At 47.9% G+C, this 18,050-nt stretch overlaps 3 protein-coding genes across 3 annotated transcripts; 1 reads left to right on the plus strand and 2 right to left on the minus strand.

Moving 5' to 3' along the window:
- On the plus strand, positions 1-15,554 carry LOC6613538 (WD repeat and FYVE domain-containing protein 3). The gene is made up of 18 exons (XM_002037970.2): positions 1-129; positions 1,151-1,473; positions 1,528-1,773; positions 3,210-3,564; positions 3,624-3,810; positions 3,866-5,191; positions 5,252-6,267; positions 6,325-6,904; positions 6,964-8,156; positions 8,226-11,584; positions 11,642-11,745; positions 11,813-12,725; positions 12,780-12,954; positions 13,043-13,249; positions 13,304-13,405; positions 13,479-13,613; positions 13,682-13,796; positions 13,870-15,554. Exons 2-18 carry the CDS (start codon positions 1,183-1,185, stop codon positions 14,033-14,035), a joined length of 10,470 nt encoding a protein of 3,489 aa, XP_002038006.2. The 5' UTR covers positions 1-129; positions 1,151-1,182; the 3' UTR covers positions 14,036-15,554.
- On the minus strand, positions 1,827-3,103 carry LOC6613539. Its single transcript, XM_002037971.2, has one exon. The coding sequence runs from the start codon at positions 3,032-3,034 to the stop codon at positions 1,904-1,906; it is 1,131 nt and encodes a 376-aa protein (XP_002038007.1). The 5' UTR covers positions 3,035-3,103; the 3' UTR covers positions 1,827-1,903.
- Positions 15,555-15,637: 83 nt separating the features above from the next.
- On the minus strand, positions 15,638-16,365 carry LOC6613540 (keratin-associated protein 17-1). The gene is made up of 2 exons (XM_002037972.2): positions 16,238-16,365; positions 15,638-16,182 (listed from the first exon to the last, which is right to left on the minus strand). The coding sequence occupies exon 2, from the start codon at positions 16,172-16,174 to the stop codon at positions 15,914-15,916; it is 261 nt and encodes an 86-aa protein (XP_002038008.1). The 5' UTR covers positions 16,175-16,182; positions 16,238-16,365; the 3' UTR covers positions 15,638-15,913.
- Positions 16,366-18,050: the final 1,685 nt, after the last annotated feature.

Genomic DNA, 18,050 nt, shown 5'->3' on the forward strand with positions numbered 1-18,050 from the left:
CAGACGAAAAGTTGGAGAAAATTTGTTTCACATTTTCATACGTGAAACAAGATGTAAAACAAGTACATTTAGGGCCCAAAATAGTGAAAACTCACACGGGAAACACAATGCTAGCGACGGATAGCAAATGTAAGTGACGGCTGCACGAAATAAGCGGAAGAAAATGAATGTGAAAATTTTCAAATTCGACCTATCTGCTTGTGGGTGCAAGGGGGGACGCGGGCGGAGAGCCAGAGCGTGAGTACGCGAGAGAGAAAGAAAAATCAATAAAATTGTCGTGAGGCGCGATTGACTGGAGCAAAACAAAGTGCGACACGAAAGAGAGTGCAAAGCGGACTAAGAAAAAGCAACAACAGAGCGGCCGTTAGCTGAACCAAATGCGTTGGACGAAGAGAGAGGTCAGATAGATAGTCGGTACTTTCAAAGGGAGTTGGAGTAAACAAACAAGTGCTCAATAAGTAAACCAAGAACAGCTGTCTCGCACAAAACGTAAATATTTTCCGAATATATGAATAATAACCACTATCGGTTGATCGCTATGTAGGCGTAGGAATCGAATCGAGTAGACGACGGCAGAGGCAACGTTCATTCACTCGCGAAAAGTTAATACTCGCACCGAATACAATGATCGCACTTTTCGCGTGATTCACCTCCAGCGGCCGCTAATTAAGGCGGCGGCAGCAGAAATAGAATAGCTGCGAAAACAAGCAATAACGCCAACTGCACTGTGCGCGGTTGTGATTTGGAAGCCACTCAATTAAAAGTGCTTGTGCTGTGGTGTCAGTGCTGTGCAAATAAATCGCCAAAATATCTCAACACCGATGGGCAAAAGATACAATATCTACAATAAGCTGATTCTATGGCAACATATGTTTAAATGCGAAGCGACACGTGTGGAAAAAACTTGCATGCAAGTGGGAAAGTTCATTAAACTACAGCAGTAAAAAGTTTCAAAATACTGCGAAATATCTTTTTACACCTTTATGGAATAATATACAATATTTTTAAAAGGCATAACATTGTAAACAAATGAATAACCATTATTATAACTGATGTAGAAGGTGCCACCCCCTTGCAACAAAATCAATGACATTCCATATTAGATTACTCTTATATTTTGTATTAGTCAACTTAATTTTTCGTCTTTTAGATTAATCTTACCGCAAATCAACAAACACAAAGATGAATGTAATGCGTAAGCTGCGCGGAGCTGCCAGCGCAGGCAGCGGCAGCAGCAGCGGAACCTCGACGGCGAACAACAGTTCACCCGGGGGCAACAGGAGCGGCACGGATGCCGGTGTACCGACCGCCACAAACGGACGGAGTGGGGAGGAGGCCCTGATAGACGCCCGCGTCCAAGTGAGCCTCAGCACGCTAAAGAAGCTCTTCAACGAATACACTCATCCGCGGGAGCCGCTGAGCGAACAGGAGCGCGACGACAAGCTCTACGAGATGCTGCCCCTCTTCTGCAAAGTGAGTAAATCAGTCGGTGTGAAGGAATAGGCCACTAACTCCCCTTTCTTACAGGTCTTCAGCAGCTGTCCGGCAAACGACATGAGCGAAAAGTTCTGGGATGTGGTCGCCTTCTGCCAGCAAGTATCACGTCTCATGGTCAGCGAAATCCGCAAGCGCGCCTCCAACCAGAGCACGGAGGCGGCGTCCATTGCCATTGTCAAGTTTCTCGAGGTGGAAACCACCGAGGAAACCAGCAGCGGATGGATGCTTTTGGCTACCCTAAATTTATTGGCCAATGGAGACGTATCTCTCATACAGGTATGTTCCATTTATAGGCTGCTATAGTACCTTATGGTAAAAGTACATCGACGTAATCGAAGTCAAAATTTTAATAGCTACAATTTTTGTAGAGGGAAATCTTCAAATTTACAAAGTTTTCTAAGTTTGCTTAGTTCCATTCGGGGTTGGGTGCATCTTGAACTTGTTCCTTTTCTTCCGCATCGCTTGGCTTATGGGCCAATTCGGCATTGCTTAAAGTTCTGAGCCGAGAATAGCTAGAGCCCTGTTCTACCAGCAGAATCTCCGACTTCTCCCTTTTCTCGGTGTCCGCCCACATGGAAGATCGCCGGGCTACCTTGCGATCCATTTGAATGGGTTTCACTGTGGCCTCGCTGCTCTCACTTGACCGATTTGAAACGATGCTCACAGTGCTCCTGTCCTCGATTTTGGCCCACAAGCTCGAGGAATCGCTGGAGCCGCGCCAGACTGAAGCTGATCGGCGCAGCTTATTGGCCTGCTCTTCCATGTACACACTGTACTCCGTGACCACTGGTGTGATATCCGATTCACTGGTGGTTATGGTCGGTGTGGATAAAAAACTCTCGTCACTCTCGATCTGATGCAGCGAAAAAAACTTTTTACGCGCATCCCCAATGAACTGCCACATGCGGGCTATAAAGTGCGGCTGCTCCACCTCCGCGTTCGGCCGGAAGTACAGGATCTGAGAATTGGCCAACTTATAATAGCAGCTGCAGCATTTGCATAGAAAGTCGTCCACTGGCTTGGAAAGCACAAACAGCCCAGTTGAACCAGACTCTGTTCCCTCGAAGTACTTACGGCCAGTCGCCTGACGTTTCCAGTCGCCGGGTTCCATGCGCATCAGCAGGTCGAAAACGTGGAACATGTGCATCAAGTACATGGTGCCAGTAACCAGTGCAGCGATGCTCTGCCTCTTGCAGTGCGCAAAGTGCGGATGTTCCAGGTACTCGATGGTAGAATTGATGAAAGGCAGGTGAGGGTCCAGCATGGCGGTGCGCATTATCAGTACGCCGCAAATGTAGTGCGACAGCACGGCGCTCAGTGTGAGCAGGAGCTGGGAGGACAGCACCGTACTCCTAGCCAGCACCAGTCGAAACGCGCCTAGAGCTGCGAGCGCCGTGAAGGACGAAAATGTGGCACAGTATAGGATCATATGTGGAGTACGCTCTGGCCAGTAGGATGAGCCGCGTATGTGGAAAAACATGCAAACACTGCCCAGCAACACCTCGATGAGTTTAAAGAACACCCAAACCTGGTTCATTTTACAGACGCACTTTAGTATTCTAGTTTAAAATGGTTTAAGATTAGTTTTGGCAACTGATGAAAAAGGTTCTGCGGGAAAAGTAGGATTTCAAAATACAATACTTGTGCTGCGGGCTTAAATTAAGATGTTATGTCGAAACCAACTAAGCAAATCGAATATTGCTCCATTTCAGGTCATGACTGCTGCGGCGGTTCCCTCTACTTTAGTGAAGTGCTTGTACTTGTTCTTCGACCTACCCATAGTCGAGGACGATGAGCCTTCAGCTGATGGTGGAGCAGTAAGTGAATTTAATGCCCACGAAAGGCGGACGCTTCTGCAGAAGGTGTTTGTGCAGCTGCTGGTCAAGCTGTGCTCGTATCCGTATCCCGCTGAGGAACTAGCCCGCATGGACGACTTGACGCTGCTGTTCTCGGCCATCACATCGCCATGTCCCATCCACAACATTGTGTGGCGCAAAAACGCTGCTGAAATCCTGACCACAATATCAAGGAATGGTCTAACCGATGCCGTAGTTAGCTATATACATTGTAAGTATGGTGGACTTAATCAGTAGAGCTAAATATTCTTAAAATGTTTCTTAATTTAGCCAAGGGCTGCATGGCACTTTGCGTGGATAATATGCAGCGCCTGACGTTTGGAAATCCTTTGGAGATTGTTGAAATGTTCGTCACGGTGTTCTGCTTTCTCAAGGACTCCAGTCAGGTATCCCAGATTTTGATGGATGATTTTCGCGCATCTCAAGGCTACGTGTTTCTCAGTGATTTTCTACTCAAGTAAGTACAATAGTTCCCTTTTTAAGCACTTCTTCATATTAATATTAATTTTCAGGTTTGACAACAATCGTAGCCAATCATTGGAGATTCAAGCCGCCATACGAAATCTGGTTCTGATGATATCTTCGTTGTGCATGTGTGGCTTTTACGAGCTCCGACCGCCAGCTTCGCAGTTCAATACGGCTTTCAAACTGCAGAACTTCCAGCTCCCGCAGGCCACCTCCCGGGAGACATGCGTGCGAAATGTGTACGCCTTCCAGGTGCTGCAGAACGTGTTCCTTAAGTCAACGACGCCTGCGCTCTGCTGCACAATACTGGACGCCATTTCGCGGGTATACCACTCGGAAAATGCCAACTACTTTATCCTGGAATCGGAGCAAACGCTTAGTTCGTTCGCAGAGCGAATACACATGAAAAGCCCGCAAATACAGGAAAAATTCTACGATCTGCTGGAGTTCATTGTCTTCCAACTGAACTTCGTGCCGTGCAAGGAGCTGATCAGCCTTTCGCTATTGCTCAAGCACAACCAGTCGACGTCCTGCAGCATCCTTTGCTTGAAGACACTGTTGAACATTCTCCGGCACAACGCTGTATTTAAAGATGTCTACCGCGAAGTAGGCATTCTGGAGATCTTTGTTGGCTGTCTAACACGCTATGCAGCTCATGTGCAGAAAATTACCAAGGGAGATGATTCAGTGGTGGTGGAGCTGGAAAGTGAGGCCGAAGAAGAACGGTTCGACACGCTAGGAAAGCATGTTCTGGAGGCCCTCACCATGTTGCTAGGAGGTGGTGCCAGCAACAACGCCCAACTCTTTCGTGAGTACGGTGGCGCCAAGTGCGTCCATGAGTTGGTGAAGTTCAAGCACTGCCGACCACAGGCTCTCGGAATCGTAAGGGAGCTGATCCTGTCCGCAGGTGGAGACGACGACATGCTGCACATACTCTCACTGATGCACAGCGTCAGCCCACTACAAGTGGAGTTTAAGATTCAGATACTAAATATGTTGCTTGGCTGCCTAAAGGACTCTCATCGCACACGGACCGTCTTCCGCAAAGTGGGCGGATTCGTTTACGTGACCAGTGTATTCGTATCTCTGGATGGCAGCATGGCCCTTCCTCAACCGGACATTCCACAACAGGATCTCATTCTGCTGCTGCAAATAGTCTTCCAGACCCTAGCCACCGCTATGAGATTTGAACCGGCCAACGCCAAGTTCTTTCATCAGGAGATTAGCAGCAGCTCATTGTGCGACACACTTCGTCTGCTGGGATGCTTTGGTGGATCGTGTGCCTTACAGGACTACACGGGCACCTATGAGCCGCAGCAGTCGCTTCTCAAGTATTATCATGAGATTTTCAGCGGAGATATTCTAAGCGTCAGGTAAGTTTAAGCCAAATATTCTCCTTAGATTATTAACTTTAATCAGTAAATTTTCTTCAGTTTCTCTGAAGACGTTCCATACCCGCTGTCATACGTGTGCATCGTATTTCGGCTGCTATACAGTATTGCCCTGGATAATTTTGAGGCTCCAAATTTAAGCGGCATTATTACACTCTTCAGCGATCCTCCGACAACTTTGCGATCGCCGAGTAAAGAGCTGGCACCACCCGTGCATCCCAGCCAGCTGAATCTTACGCAGCCCAGTCCGGAGCCTAGAATAGTGCACCCAGGTGTGGTTCTTTGCATGCTTCAGCTGCTGCCCGCCGTGGAGTACGACATGGCTCCTTTACAGGCGGTGCAACTGCAAGTTTATCTAAGCGAAATAATCAAGTCCTTGGTGCGAAGCGAACGCAACCAGCAGATAATGTGTGACCACGGTCTGGCAGAGAAACTGCTTAAGCTGACGCGAAGAGCACTGGCGGAGGAGTCGCATCCGTTGCACGTGCCAATGCAGTACATTCTGGAGCGTCTTGCCGCTCAAGCATTGCAACCTACCGAACTGCGCCAGTTCCTGCGGCTGGGTGAGCCGCTCTCGTGTGCGGATATAGATCTTCAGCAGCCATATAAGCTGGGCGGTCCCGTTCCGCTGACTCGTATCAAGACCCTGGTGTCTATGACAACGCCACGTGACTTCCGAGCCCACGGTTCGAGCACGCTCCCACCCTTTGTAGAGCTAGACATGTCCGCCGAGGGATTCGGTTGCTTGTACCTGCCCTCACTGGCGCCACAGGCAACGGCCACCGCTGGCGGAACCATCGATGCAAACAGCATTGGGGGCATCGGGGCTGGCGATCGAATCTTTCCACCACAAACTGGACTCACATACTCCACCTGGTTCTGTGTAGAAAAGTTCTCAGATCCTAAGACGGACCCGCACTGTGTTCGGCTTCTTACTTTGGTTAGGACCATCCACAATCCACGAGAGGAGAACCTAGCATGTTTATCCATTTTGCTTTCCGCGCGGGACAAGGCAATCGTCGTCTCGACACAGGAGACGTTGGTCACACCCAGAAAAAGTATGTACTAACACAGAAGTCTCTTTAGAATCATTACTAAAATGTTAATCTTTCTAGGTATTGGTGACTGGGAACCCGAAGGATCGGATGATGGTATCGCTCGCATATGGTGTCCTGATCTTTTGCACGAAGGCCAGTGGCATAACCTGGTCGTTGTGCTCAACCGGGCCGTGCTTAAAAATTCGAGTTTGTTCCTCTATTTGGACGGGGTTCCAATGCATACTCAAAAGCTACACTATATTGCCCAGCATCCCGCAGCGGGAAACGCTAGTTTGACGTCGCCCACACAGATTTTTGGATATATCGGTACGCCACCTATTTGGCGGCGTTACTCACGTCTCTGTTGGAAGCAGGGCGTTTGCCACCTTATCGAGGATGTGCTAACCCAGCAGACAGTGCAGACAATATACCAACTGGGACCGCACTACATGGGCTCTCTGCAAGCTCCGCAACTTGGCAAGCAGTCGGAGTCATTGGCGCCCTTGGTGCCAGAAGATCGCGTTCTCCTGGGGCTTAATGCTAAAGCCGTGTCCAAGCTGACACTAGTCAAAATCCGCAAAGTTTACAGCAGAGCGGACAACAAAAGCATTGCCAAGCAGCTAAACATGAACTCGCACGAGAATGCTACGCCCATAAAGTAAGTTGTACCTCTGGTCCACAAAGATTAGTCTCATATCTGTTCATCTGTTCTTTCAGAATTCTGCACAACTCTGCTGGACATCTTGCAGGAGCTGGACGCTCCCTTGGCGGCGTGGTCGTCGGTTATCTGGGCGTCAGAGTATTTAGTCCACATCCCGTCTCAGCCATGATCGACACAGTTGGTGGCTGCAACGTGCTCCTCGGTATCATCGCCATGGCTCAAGACGTGGAGTCCTTATACGCAGGTGTCAAAGCTTTGACCTGCGTGGTGCGAAGCAATCGCGCCGCTCAAGCCGAGATGGATAGAAAACGATGCTACCAGACATTGGGGATGTTCTTTAAAAAGAAAAAGCATCTGCTGAACTCGCACATTCTGCACCTGACCTTTGGTCTAGTAGGCACAGTGAACAGCGGACAGGACATGTCGGCTATTCCAAATGTGACAGCCTTCCAAGATCTTTTGTGTGATCTTGAGATTTGGCATAATGCACCAAACGGACTGCTGCGCTCCCTGCTAGAGCATCTACTCGAATTAGTGGTCGAGTCCAGCGACAAGAAGCAGAACGTGAAGATCATGCGTGATCTGCAGCTTCTAGTGAAATTGCTGCACATCATTACCCAAATCCAAGACCACTCGACACGAGAGATTCTCTTCAGTCTGCTGGAGACTCTACTGGGCGGTCAGCCGAGGCACACCGATCTACTGCTTTTCGGTCAGTATGTGGCGGCCAAGCTTCCACATGCCCATTCTGGAGGCTTGGAACGCGCTGTGCTTCTGCCCAGCATGAAAAATCCTGCCGAGGATCAGGATGGTGGTGTGGCTCAGAACATATACCTACGCAATCGCTGCCTATCGCTACTCCACGGACTGCTATTCACGCCTCGGAACACAGTGAACTATGTAATCTGCGACGACATTTCCAAAACATTGGGCATGGATTGGTTGCTACTCTTCATGCAACCGCACGTCCACTTCACGACTGTAATCATTGCAGTACGCATCCTGGTCGTAATCTGTGCTAACGAAAGTTTTCTTGTGCGATTCCGGGATGCCACCCACAACGGCGGTTATCTTCGGTTTACCGAGATGGTCTCACAGCGAAAGATGCTGGGTCTCGGGGCCCAGCAGCTTAACCAGCGACCAACGAATGGCACTGGTACAGTCATTGTAGCCACCCCACAGAACACGATACAACATCTGCCCACGCAGATTGCAGGAGAGGTGCGAGCAGCGGCCTTAAATATACCAGGTGCGTACCTAAATGAACTCGAAGCAGCGTGGAAAATATAAATATTATTATTTTTCATCCACATTTTAGGTTTCCAGCTTCTTGAATGGCTAATGAATCATCACCTGGACGTTCCGGAGTTGTACTTCCTAATCACCGCCCTGATTATGGGACAGCCTGTAAAGGTGTTGGCTACTGAGCACACAAAGTTCGATCTTGACCGCGTCTGGTCGTTCCTCTGGGGAGCTCCTGTATCCGCCAACACGCAGCTGCCAAAGCTCAACATTTGTCCCGAGGGCGTATGCGTACTCCTGGCAATGGTGCGGGGAATCGTTCATGGTGGAGAGTGCGCCCCATGGCTTCACAGCCACCCGGAAACAATTATCCAGCTCCTGTTTAGCTTGTATCAAAACCTCACCGATTTTGCGCCTGTGATGATGACAGGCGACGTGGTCACCTCGCTAGTAGCTGTGCTATTTCCGTTGGCATCTCGTCCGGCTGAATCTGAACCAAACAGTGGCGCATCGACACCCACAGACGATACGGGAAGCAGCTTTGCTTTGCCACCGCCGGAAACACTTCATGGAGCGCCGCAGCCCAAGCTAACAGCTCATCCGGTGTGTAATTGCATTATCGACTTCCTGCGCGTTATTGTCGTGGACTCTCTCGGCCTCAACATGCAGGGTAAACCTACTCCGGTCATCGATCTCGTGCTGGACGCAGCACCAGAATCGGCTGAACTACCCCTCCAGGTGCAGTATCAGACCCAGATAATTATCGCCCTAATGGATCACCTACTGGCCGCCGACGTACTTGTAGGCGAACAGGCAGCACTCCCTCTGGTGCCTCTCTTGCAGAGCCAAATGCAATACATCGCCCCAAATGTGTTTTACCTGACCGCTCGCATCGTGGATAAGCTGTGGCAAGGTTGCCTCGCCCGCAATCCACACGACATTTTCGATTTTGTTATAAAGCTGATCGTACAGGCGAAGCGTCGGTCGTCCTCGTTGTCATTGGAGCATCTCCATCACTCGCTGAACCGCAGCATCCTCTTCCTGCTCTCCCGACCCACCGATGACTCGCGAGCTGACCAGATGAGCGTGCTGGAGGCGCTGCACAAGATCATTCAGCACCGCCTGCTTATTTTCGGAGCGGGAAACCACGAACTGGAATTCATTGGCTGCCTTACATACTGCTTGTTGCAGTTGACTGCCGATATGAAAATTATTTTGGAGCCAGCAACCAGCCGAAATACCACTTGGCACGTAAATCCGCAGACGGAGACTGCAGAGCCCAAGGACGAAGATCTCAACCAGTTACAGGGTCGGAATCTGATCGTTGGCGCTGCTTTTCGTGTTTGGGAGGAGCTATACGTATGCAAGAAGCCTGCCATTGAGGAGGTATTTAAAGTCTCCTTAACATCCCCACCGCCGAACTCCAAAGCACCTGATCTGCAGACCACGCGAGAGCAGGTCATGGAGCTGGCCTCTAAACTATGGTTCAATTATGTGGAGGCAGAACGTAAGGCCACCTATCGTGCGCCCTGGGAGCTGCACACCCAGATCCAGTCCAAAATCCAAAAGGTTACTGGTGGACTGTCCCGTTTGACTAGCAGAACTAAAACCAAAAAAGAGGAGCTGGTACGAACCAGGTCGACCTTAACTCGCGAGGCAGCCTATGAGTCCACAGGGATCCATGTGCAGCTCATAAAGGATCTTTTGGACTTGCGTGCGAAACAGTACCAGCAGATGTTGCAGCACACTCAGCGCTACGTCTATCAAGACTGGGTGCAGTCGGAGATGGAGCTTACCCGGGAGCGCGGTCTGTGGGGTCCCACTGGCAGCTGCTCACTGGATAAGTGGATTTTAGACACCACCGAAGGACCCCACCGTATGCGCAAGAAAACGATGCGCAATGATGTCTTCTACCTGCACTATCCATACAGACCGGAGTTGGAGCTGGCGGACAATCGGCAGCTAAAATACAAGGTGGCCTCCAGTCTGGATAGCAAAACGTACGCACTGCACGGACCGCAGCAGCCACGCATACTGGCCGAGGCGGGGGAGCACCATGCGATGCAACAGCAGAGTTCTCTGGAAGCAGTGCACTCGCATCGTTTGGAGACCAGCAGTTCGACATCAACGCCACCACCCCTGGTTTTGCCCAAGCTTGTGGGACACGGATCAACACCCTGTCCACAGGAGTCAGTGGACGGCAATGCTCCAGAGGATGACGAAGAAGAGGAGGATACCTCGATGACCAGCGATAACGAGACCTTTTTGCGGCTACTAGAGGAGCAGGAGAAGATTAGCTTTATGTTCCGTTGTGCAAGAGTCCAAGGCCTAGACACCTTCGAAGGACTTTTGTTGTTCGGCAAGGAGCACTGTTACATTGTGGATGGCTTTACGTTGTTAAAGAACCGTGAGATTCGTGACATTGACACCCTGCCGCCAGGAGCATATGACCCAATCATTCCCAACTCGGGTGGAACCTCCTCGACAACTTCGCGGGCAGTAAGCCACAAGCTCAGGCAGTGCTCAAAGTTTGCGTACGAGGAAATCCGGGAGGTGCACAAGCGTCGCTACTTGCTTCAGCCTATCGCTCTAGAAGTATTCTCCGAGGATGGACGAAACTACCTTCTGAGCTTTCCCCGCAAGGTGCGCAACAAGGTTAACCAGCGGTTCCTGGCTCTGGCCACTGCACTGAACGACAACGCGCAACAGTCCGTGGCGGGCCAGAAGCGCACGGCCAGCGTAGAGCAAACAGCTGGTATCTTCAGTGGACTGATAGGCGAAACCTCGGTGACCCAGCGGTGGGTGCGCGGCGAGATCTCAAACTTCCAGTACCTTATGCACCTGAACACGCTGGCCGGTCGCAGCTACAACGACCTGATGCAGTACCCCGTATTTCCCTGGATCCTAGCCGACTACGATTCCGAAGAGTTGGATCTGACAAATCCGAAAACATTCCGAGACTTTTCGCGCCCAATGGGCGCCCAAGCCGAGGAACGCCTGGAGCAGTTTCAGAAGCGCTTCAAAGAGTGGGACGATCCCCACGGCGAGACACCGCCATACCACTATGGCACACATTATAGTTCTGCAATGATCGTGTGCTCGTATCTGGTGCGGCTAGAGCCTTTCTCGCAGCCATTCCTCAAGCTGCAGGGCGGACACTTCGACCTTGCGGACCGCATGTTTCACAGCATAAAGGAGGCGTGGCTATCTGCCTCTAAGCTGAACATGGCCGACGTCAAGGAACTCATTCCGGAGTTCTTTTACCTACCCGAGTTCCTCAGCAACTTCAACAGCTTCGATCTGGGTACCAAGCAGAATGGCGAAACCCTTAACCATGTTATCCTGCCGCCGTGGGCCAAGCACGATCCCAGAGAGTTTATCCGACTCCACAGAAGTGCTCTGGAATGCGACTATGTCAGCCAGCATTTGCATTTGGTAAGCTTACATGGATATTATTCAAGTTAGTGGAGTCATTAACAATATGTATTGCAGTGGATTGACTTAATCTTTGGCTGCAAGCAACAGGGACCAGCCGCCGTCGACGCAGTTAATGTGTTCCACCATCTGTTCTACGAGGGAAACGTGGACATCTACAAGTAATAAGCACATTCGTTATTATCTGTTTGCATATTAGCTAACTATATTTCCCTTGTTGTTTTACAGCATTGACGATCCACTCAAAAAGAATGCCACAATTGGTTTCATTAATAACTTCGGTCAGATTCCAAAGCAGCTGTTCAAAAAGGCGCATCCTGCGAAAAAGATGGGCGGCTCTCGTCACTCGGCTCTTATAGATCCTACATCTCTGATTCAGGGCAATAGCACAGTGCTGCAAACCGACCGCCTGTTCTTTCACAACTTGGACAACCTCAAGCCGAGTCTGCAGCCCATCAAGGAGCTGAAAGGTCCAGTTGGTCAGATCTTGCAGCCAGACAAGACGGTGTTTGCTGTGGAGCAAAACAAGGTAATGATGCCGCCTTCGTATACGAAATACATAGCCTGGGGATTTGCCGATCATTCGCTGCGCGTTGGACTCTACGACACGGATCGGGCATCCTTTGTGTCCGAGGCGTCTGCCCAGAACTCGGGAGAGATTCTGACCTGCGCGTGCCCGAATGCCAAGATGATTGTTACAGCTGGCACCAGTTCCGTTGTGACCATTTGGAAGTTCGATGCGAATCGAAAGAGCCTGGCCGTTAAGCACTCGTTGCATGGACACACCGACGCTGTAACCTGTCTAGCCGCCAGTGCTGCCTACAATGTTATCGTGTCCGGATCGCGGGATGGCACAGCCATCGTCTGGGATATGACACGCTTCACTTTCGTTCGGCAGTTGCGGGGTCATGCTGGTGTGGTGGCTGCCGTTTCCATTAATGAGCTGACCGGGGACATTGCCACCTGCTCAGCCACCTGGCTACACGTGTGGTCCATCAATGGCGATGCCTTAGCTATGGTCAACACATGTGTGGGCAGCGCGGATCGCATGCAGCAGATCCTGTGTGTGGCCTTCTCACAGATCCGGGAGTGGGACCAGCAGAATGTCATCATAACTGGCTCAACTGATGGCGTAGTTAGGGTGAGACATAGTTTAGTTTACAATAAATGAAATAAACCAATGGTCCGTTTTCAGATGTGGTCTCTGGAGCATACACAGGTGCCCATCGATCGCAAATTGAAGCGAGGCACGGAGGTATCTTCGCAGGACAAACCTGACACCGTCTCTTTGGAAGACAAGGACAATAAGGACGATAAAATGAGCCTCATGAAGCAAATAAGAAGTCTTTCCCAGTCGGAGGAAGAGATGGGTGAGTTATTTTAATTTCTGTATCTTTGCTTGGTCAAGATCTTTGGAATTCAAAATAAAAATTTTTATCAATTTTTCTTCATCCGCAGAAATTGTTAAATCCGCCTCGGAAAGTAGCATTTCGGAGGCCTCCCAACATAGCCATGGATCGAGTAAGTCGGCTGAGACAGGTCCCAAGGCTGAGGTGCATGGTGAGCACAGAAAGAGTTCCATTTCTGGAGCAAAGTCATTGCACGAAATGAAGTCTGCTACAGTGGAAGGCCAAGGCAGCAGCTACGATCCCAAATCCAATGAAGGTATGAATGCAAGAATGTTCGAATGCCTTAAACTAATATCTAACGATTTTCAAGATGAGCATGCTATAAGGCCGAGCAAGTCAGATACAAGCCTCACGGACGGTTTCGTTTTAATTGACAATGACAGACATAAAGGCGATCAGATTCTTAGAAAGGGTACGTTTTAAATTGAATCTTTGCGTATGTAAATGTTTTTTTAATATTTTTATTTTTATTTCTTTATACTTAGGCTTCAGATGGCAACGTCAATTAATGTTCCGATCGAAGTTAACCATGCATACGGCATACGATCGCAAGGACAATGCTGAGCCAGCCAGCATAACAGCATTAACAGTGTCTAAAGACCACAAAATTTTATATGTCGGTAAGTTTCGCACAGCAAAGTTATAAAGATGTAAGGAATTTAATCAAAATGTTTGGGTATGCATCAAGGTGATGCGCGCGGTCGCATCTTTTCATGGAGCGTTACGGAGCAACCTGGTCGTGGAGTGGCTGATCATTGGCTGAAAGATGAGGGAGCAGATCAGTGCGTCAAGTGCCACGTCAAGTGAGTTCTTAAAAATGGAAATTCTAATTATTAACTTTATAAAAACATATACCCCATTATCAATTAATTTCAGATTTACACTCTATGAGCGAAAGCATCATTGTCGCAACTGTGGCCAAGTTTTCTGCAACAAGTGCAGTCGCTTCGAGTCGGAAATCTCGCGTCTGCGAATCCTGAAGCCGGTCAGGGTGTGCCAGGCGTGCTACAGTCAGCTGCGCACGAACTCGTTGGACAATTAGGAAAATTATGTGGCATGCGGACACAAGTAACCAAACGAAAGCTATCCATAATAGTGTGTTTAGTTGTTAATGTTAAACGTAGTTAGGTTTAAAGCTCTTATTTATTCTTTCGGTCCAATCTATTATCCAAATCAAGTTAATTTAACTTCAACCAAAGGCTGTTATATGATTTTACACTTTATTTAACATAGTTTAAATCGAATTTTTTATGTACACAATGAAAGTTGCAATATAATTTATATATTTATTTATAACTATTTATTAAAAAACCGCGTTAAATCATAATAAATGTTGCTTATACATACATCGCAAGCATTGACAATTAATAGTTATGTAACGCAGATGTAAAATTATATAAATATTAACTATTTAGTGAGACTTTCGAAGCATGTATGACCGACCGACCGACCAGACTACAAAAGTGGTCAGCGCACAAAACTCAAATGATCCCTTGAAGCTTGATGATTCCCGTAGTGATACACAGAAAGGCGTCAGTCCACACCAGCTAAATCGATAAAAGACACAAACTAAGCACCGCCAGTTATATCAATTAAATAGTTAACTCAAACACTTCTCTAGCAAATAAAACCAAACACACATCACGAAGGATATCTCCGCACCTTTTGCGGGAACAGGACACGTTTTAGCACACAACAATACAACCTCACACTAAACTAATGGCAAGTAGGATTTCTGAACATTACTTTTAAAGAGCATAAAGTAAAAGCAATTCAAAAATGTATTACGTGGGTCACGACTTCTAAGAGCAATATATCCTATTGCACTTAAATTAAACATGAACTACACAAGGAAATATGGAAAATTCAATGTATAGAAACGAAAAGTGAATGTGCTGTTTTCTGAAACAACTTTCTCAACTTGTAACTTCAGTTCGGAGCTTTAAACCATTCAATTCCTTCCATCGATTACCACAATAATACCCAAATACTAAATAATTGTAAATATAAAGGTCACATAACAATGAAACACTCTAACTATAAGATAAAGAAATTAGATAAATATATCGGTAGCGATTGTAGAGAAACATTCCGTATTTTGTAGAGAATCTACATGTTGCATTGATAATAATTTACAAATATAACATACGTATGGGTGGCTGTTAATATGTAAATGAATATTGTGGCAGGAGCAACAAATGCAATTCCCTTTCTCCAGTCTGTTAACTCAATTCCCAGATTCTATCCAAAGAATACGAAGCACCAAAGCCCGAGCAAAGGTATCTTTATATTCTATACAAAATATACAGCTCAAAGTTTTCAAATGTGTTAAATCTCAAATCAGAAAGGAGCGTGTTACGTAATCAATAACTAGCCAGTTAGTGCAATACGAAGAACACGGACAACATGCACTAGCATACCAACCTACATAAATAACTAAAAAGAATCGTAAACATAAAAATATATATTTATTGTTAGTGTGTGAAATAGAAAGCATACATATTACGGCATGCGAAGTTTGAAAAATACTATTTAATAAAATGAGCTATGTTAACAACACACAATGCCGCATTTTTATTTAACTACAAAACTCTAACCCTTATGAAAGACCATAAACTATCCCCATCATTTACTACTACTTACATATAGTTTTACATATTGTATGTATCTTTTTATTTTCTTGTTCGTCAGGGATATTGGAAATTTGTGCGTGAATGGAAAGTGTAGATGGTAAGTGGTGTGTATATAAAGTATGGAAATGGATGGGTGCGAGTTTCCGAGTCGACCAGCGGATCCGCTTCACCTCGATGCTGATCACCCAAATCGGGTTACTGCGTGCAGCTATTCGGGTAAGATGTGGATTGGAAGTCCATTCGCGGGCGTTCGATTTGCAGGTCTAGGAAGCGCCAACTCTTTGGTGCTAGCGTCCACCATACTGCCAGTCTGGATTGTGGCGCGACTTTCCGGCCGAACACCTTCCGCCGGGACAACAGTTGCCGCCAGGACAACCCGGCTGGCTTATTCCTCGAGCGCCGCAGCCGCTACCGCCCGCCTCCATTCGGGGGCAGTGGCCGCCGGGGCAGTTGCCACATGATCCGCAGTTGCCACTTCGCGTACCCTGCGAGCAGTAGCCGCCGTTGTTGGAGCTGTAGCTGTTGTTATTACTGTAGAAGCCGTCCATGCTGCTCACTGAAATCTGAGTGTTAACAAAATATATAACTATTATTACTATTTCTCAACACACCTGACACTTTTGTACGATATTAGGCCTTGGAATTTTTATAAAAAAAAGTTGTGTTTTTTTTTTTATTTTTTTGCTGAACGGACTTCCGTTTAGCTGTAAGTGGCCGAGTGGAATGAACAACTGGTAGAACCAAACTCGACAGGCTGAGAAACGAAAAACCACAGCCTCCTGTGTTTTTCGAACTTCAATTCGAAGTGAGCAGGCGCAGGCGCTGATTTTGCGGAAAGTGGTGAGTTTTCATTCTTTGCCTCGGGGGCGTGGCCTAGCCTCACACGCACACAAGCATGCGAGTCGGGGTTGTTGGAGAGAAAGAGAGCACAAATGCTCATGGGGTGGGGGCATAGAAAAATGCGACTTCTTGATGCCGCAAATTTGCCATGTGTGCGGAGAGCGGGGGCAGCGGAGCCGGGGGTGGCAGGCAGTGGGTGGTGGTGGGTTGTGGGTGGTTGAGTTACGACCGACGGCGACGCTCACGTCGTAGCTGCAAATGACTTTGCGTTCTGACTGGTTAATATAACCGCAGGATCGCAGTCGTGCGATGGGGGAAGGAGGGCTGAGCGTTTTGGGGGCTGCCTTATATACGGCTGCGAGTGGGCCGGCCCCTGGGAGCAGAGTCAGCCAAATGGGCTGTGTAATGGACACGGGGCTTATCCTGAGACCCTCGCCGAATCGACTTACAAGACTCCACCCTCTAAGCCGAGTGTCATGTGCCAGAACGTCTTGCTGCGCGGTGTGGTCGTGTGGGCGAGCTCCGAGCACCCCCCGCTCACACTGTCGCTAAAGTCACTTCAATTTGGATGAGAGTCAGTAAATCAACCCCTATCAACATACCAACAACCGACCGAGCTGCGATTGCGATTGCGATTTCGATAGCCATAGTTACTCCGGCTGGGGAAACGCCATTGTGGAATCGCCCAAAAACACTACCACTCACACCGAACCATATGCAGGAATAGATGTCTGAACGCTATATATCCTTTTCACATATTGCAAGTTATCAGGCTGCATATATGGATGCTTCCTTTCTGCTTTCTATAGGGTCTTTGCAGCAGTAAATAGTAAAATAATGCAAAGTTTCTTTGTTCTATAAGTCACCAAATCCGAGTAATACCCTAACATCAAATTATAATCATTATATCTTATTCAAGATGTATACATAAATGATGTATATAACCTTACTGATACTGGTTTCTAATACCTAAACGTAAAGATCAAGGACTTCTTTTGATTACATATCCTTTAAGTCCTTTATTTTGGGATTATAATAATATAAGTATAAATATAAATATAAATAATATAAGTATATATAAATAATATAAATATAAGTTGATTGTGCAATCCTATTCAATCGAAGTAATCAAATGCTCCATTGCTCCGTTTATCAAATGACTCGACCGCTTAAATGTACCCCAACTGTGGCGTCCTTTCGTCGGAAGAGGTCCTGACTTTAGAACTAATAATCCGACAGCCTACAAGCGCCGGATTGCGCCAAGCAAAGAGGAAAAAGTGTTGAAAAAAGCGAGAGAAGCCAGGAGAGCAGCTGAGCATCTCTGCCGACGAAGGATGTTTTGGCAAGCACAGGAGCAGGACATCCGAGGGCAGACTGTGGGAGCAGGACGGCGCCAGCACATACCAATACAATGTCGCAGCCGTTCCACGGCTAGCTTTTCGTCATTCTTGACATTTTGTGGTGAATTGTCGAAAGCCACAGGATATGTGCGCCAGTGTGCGTGCCGAGCGTCACTGCGCTAGTGTGCGTGTGCAGCTGGCTGGGTGGCGAGTGTGTTGGTGAGTGAGTTAGTGTGTGTGTCGG

This window comes from Drosophila sechellia, chromosome 2L (genome assembly GCF_004382195.2).
Source record: "Drosophila sechellia strain sech25 chromosome 2L, ASM438219v1, whole genome shotgun sequence".
Lineage (NCBI taxonomy): Eukaryota > Metazoa > Arthropoda > Insecta > Diptera > Drosophilidae > Drosophila > Drosophila sechellia.

Coding starts and splice junctions, on each gene's coding strand:
- LOC6613539 (XM_002037971.2), bottom strand. CDS start 3,034: ATGAACCAGGTTTGGGTGTTCTTTAAACTCATCGAGGTGTTGCTGGGC.
- LOC6613538 (XM_002037970.2), top strand. CDS start 1,183: ATGAATGTAATGCGTAAGCTGCGCGGAGCTGCCAGCGCAGGCAGCGGC. Junction 1,474..1,527: donor TGCTGCCCCTCTTCTGCAAA/GTGAGTAAATCA, acceptor CCTTTCTTACAG/GTCTTCAGCAGCTGTCCGGC. Junction 13,614..13,681: donor CCACAAAATTTTATATGTCG/GTAAGTTTCGCA, acceptor GTATGCATCAAG/GTGATGCGCGCGGTCGCATC.
- LOC6613540 (XM_002037972.2), bottom strand. CDS start 16,174: ATGGACGGCTTCTACAGTAATAACAACAGCTACAGCTCCAACAACGGC.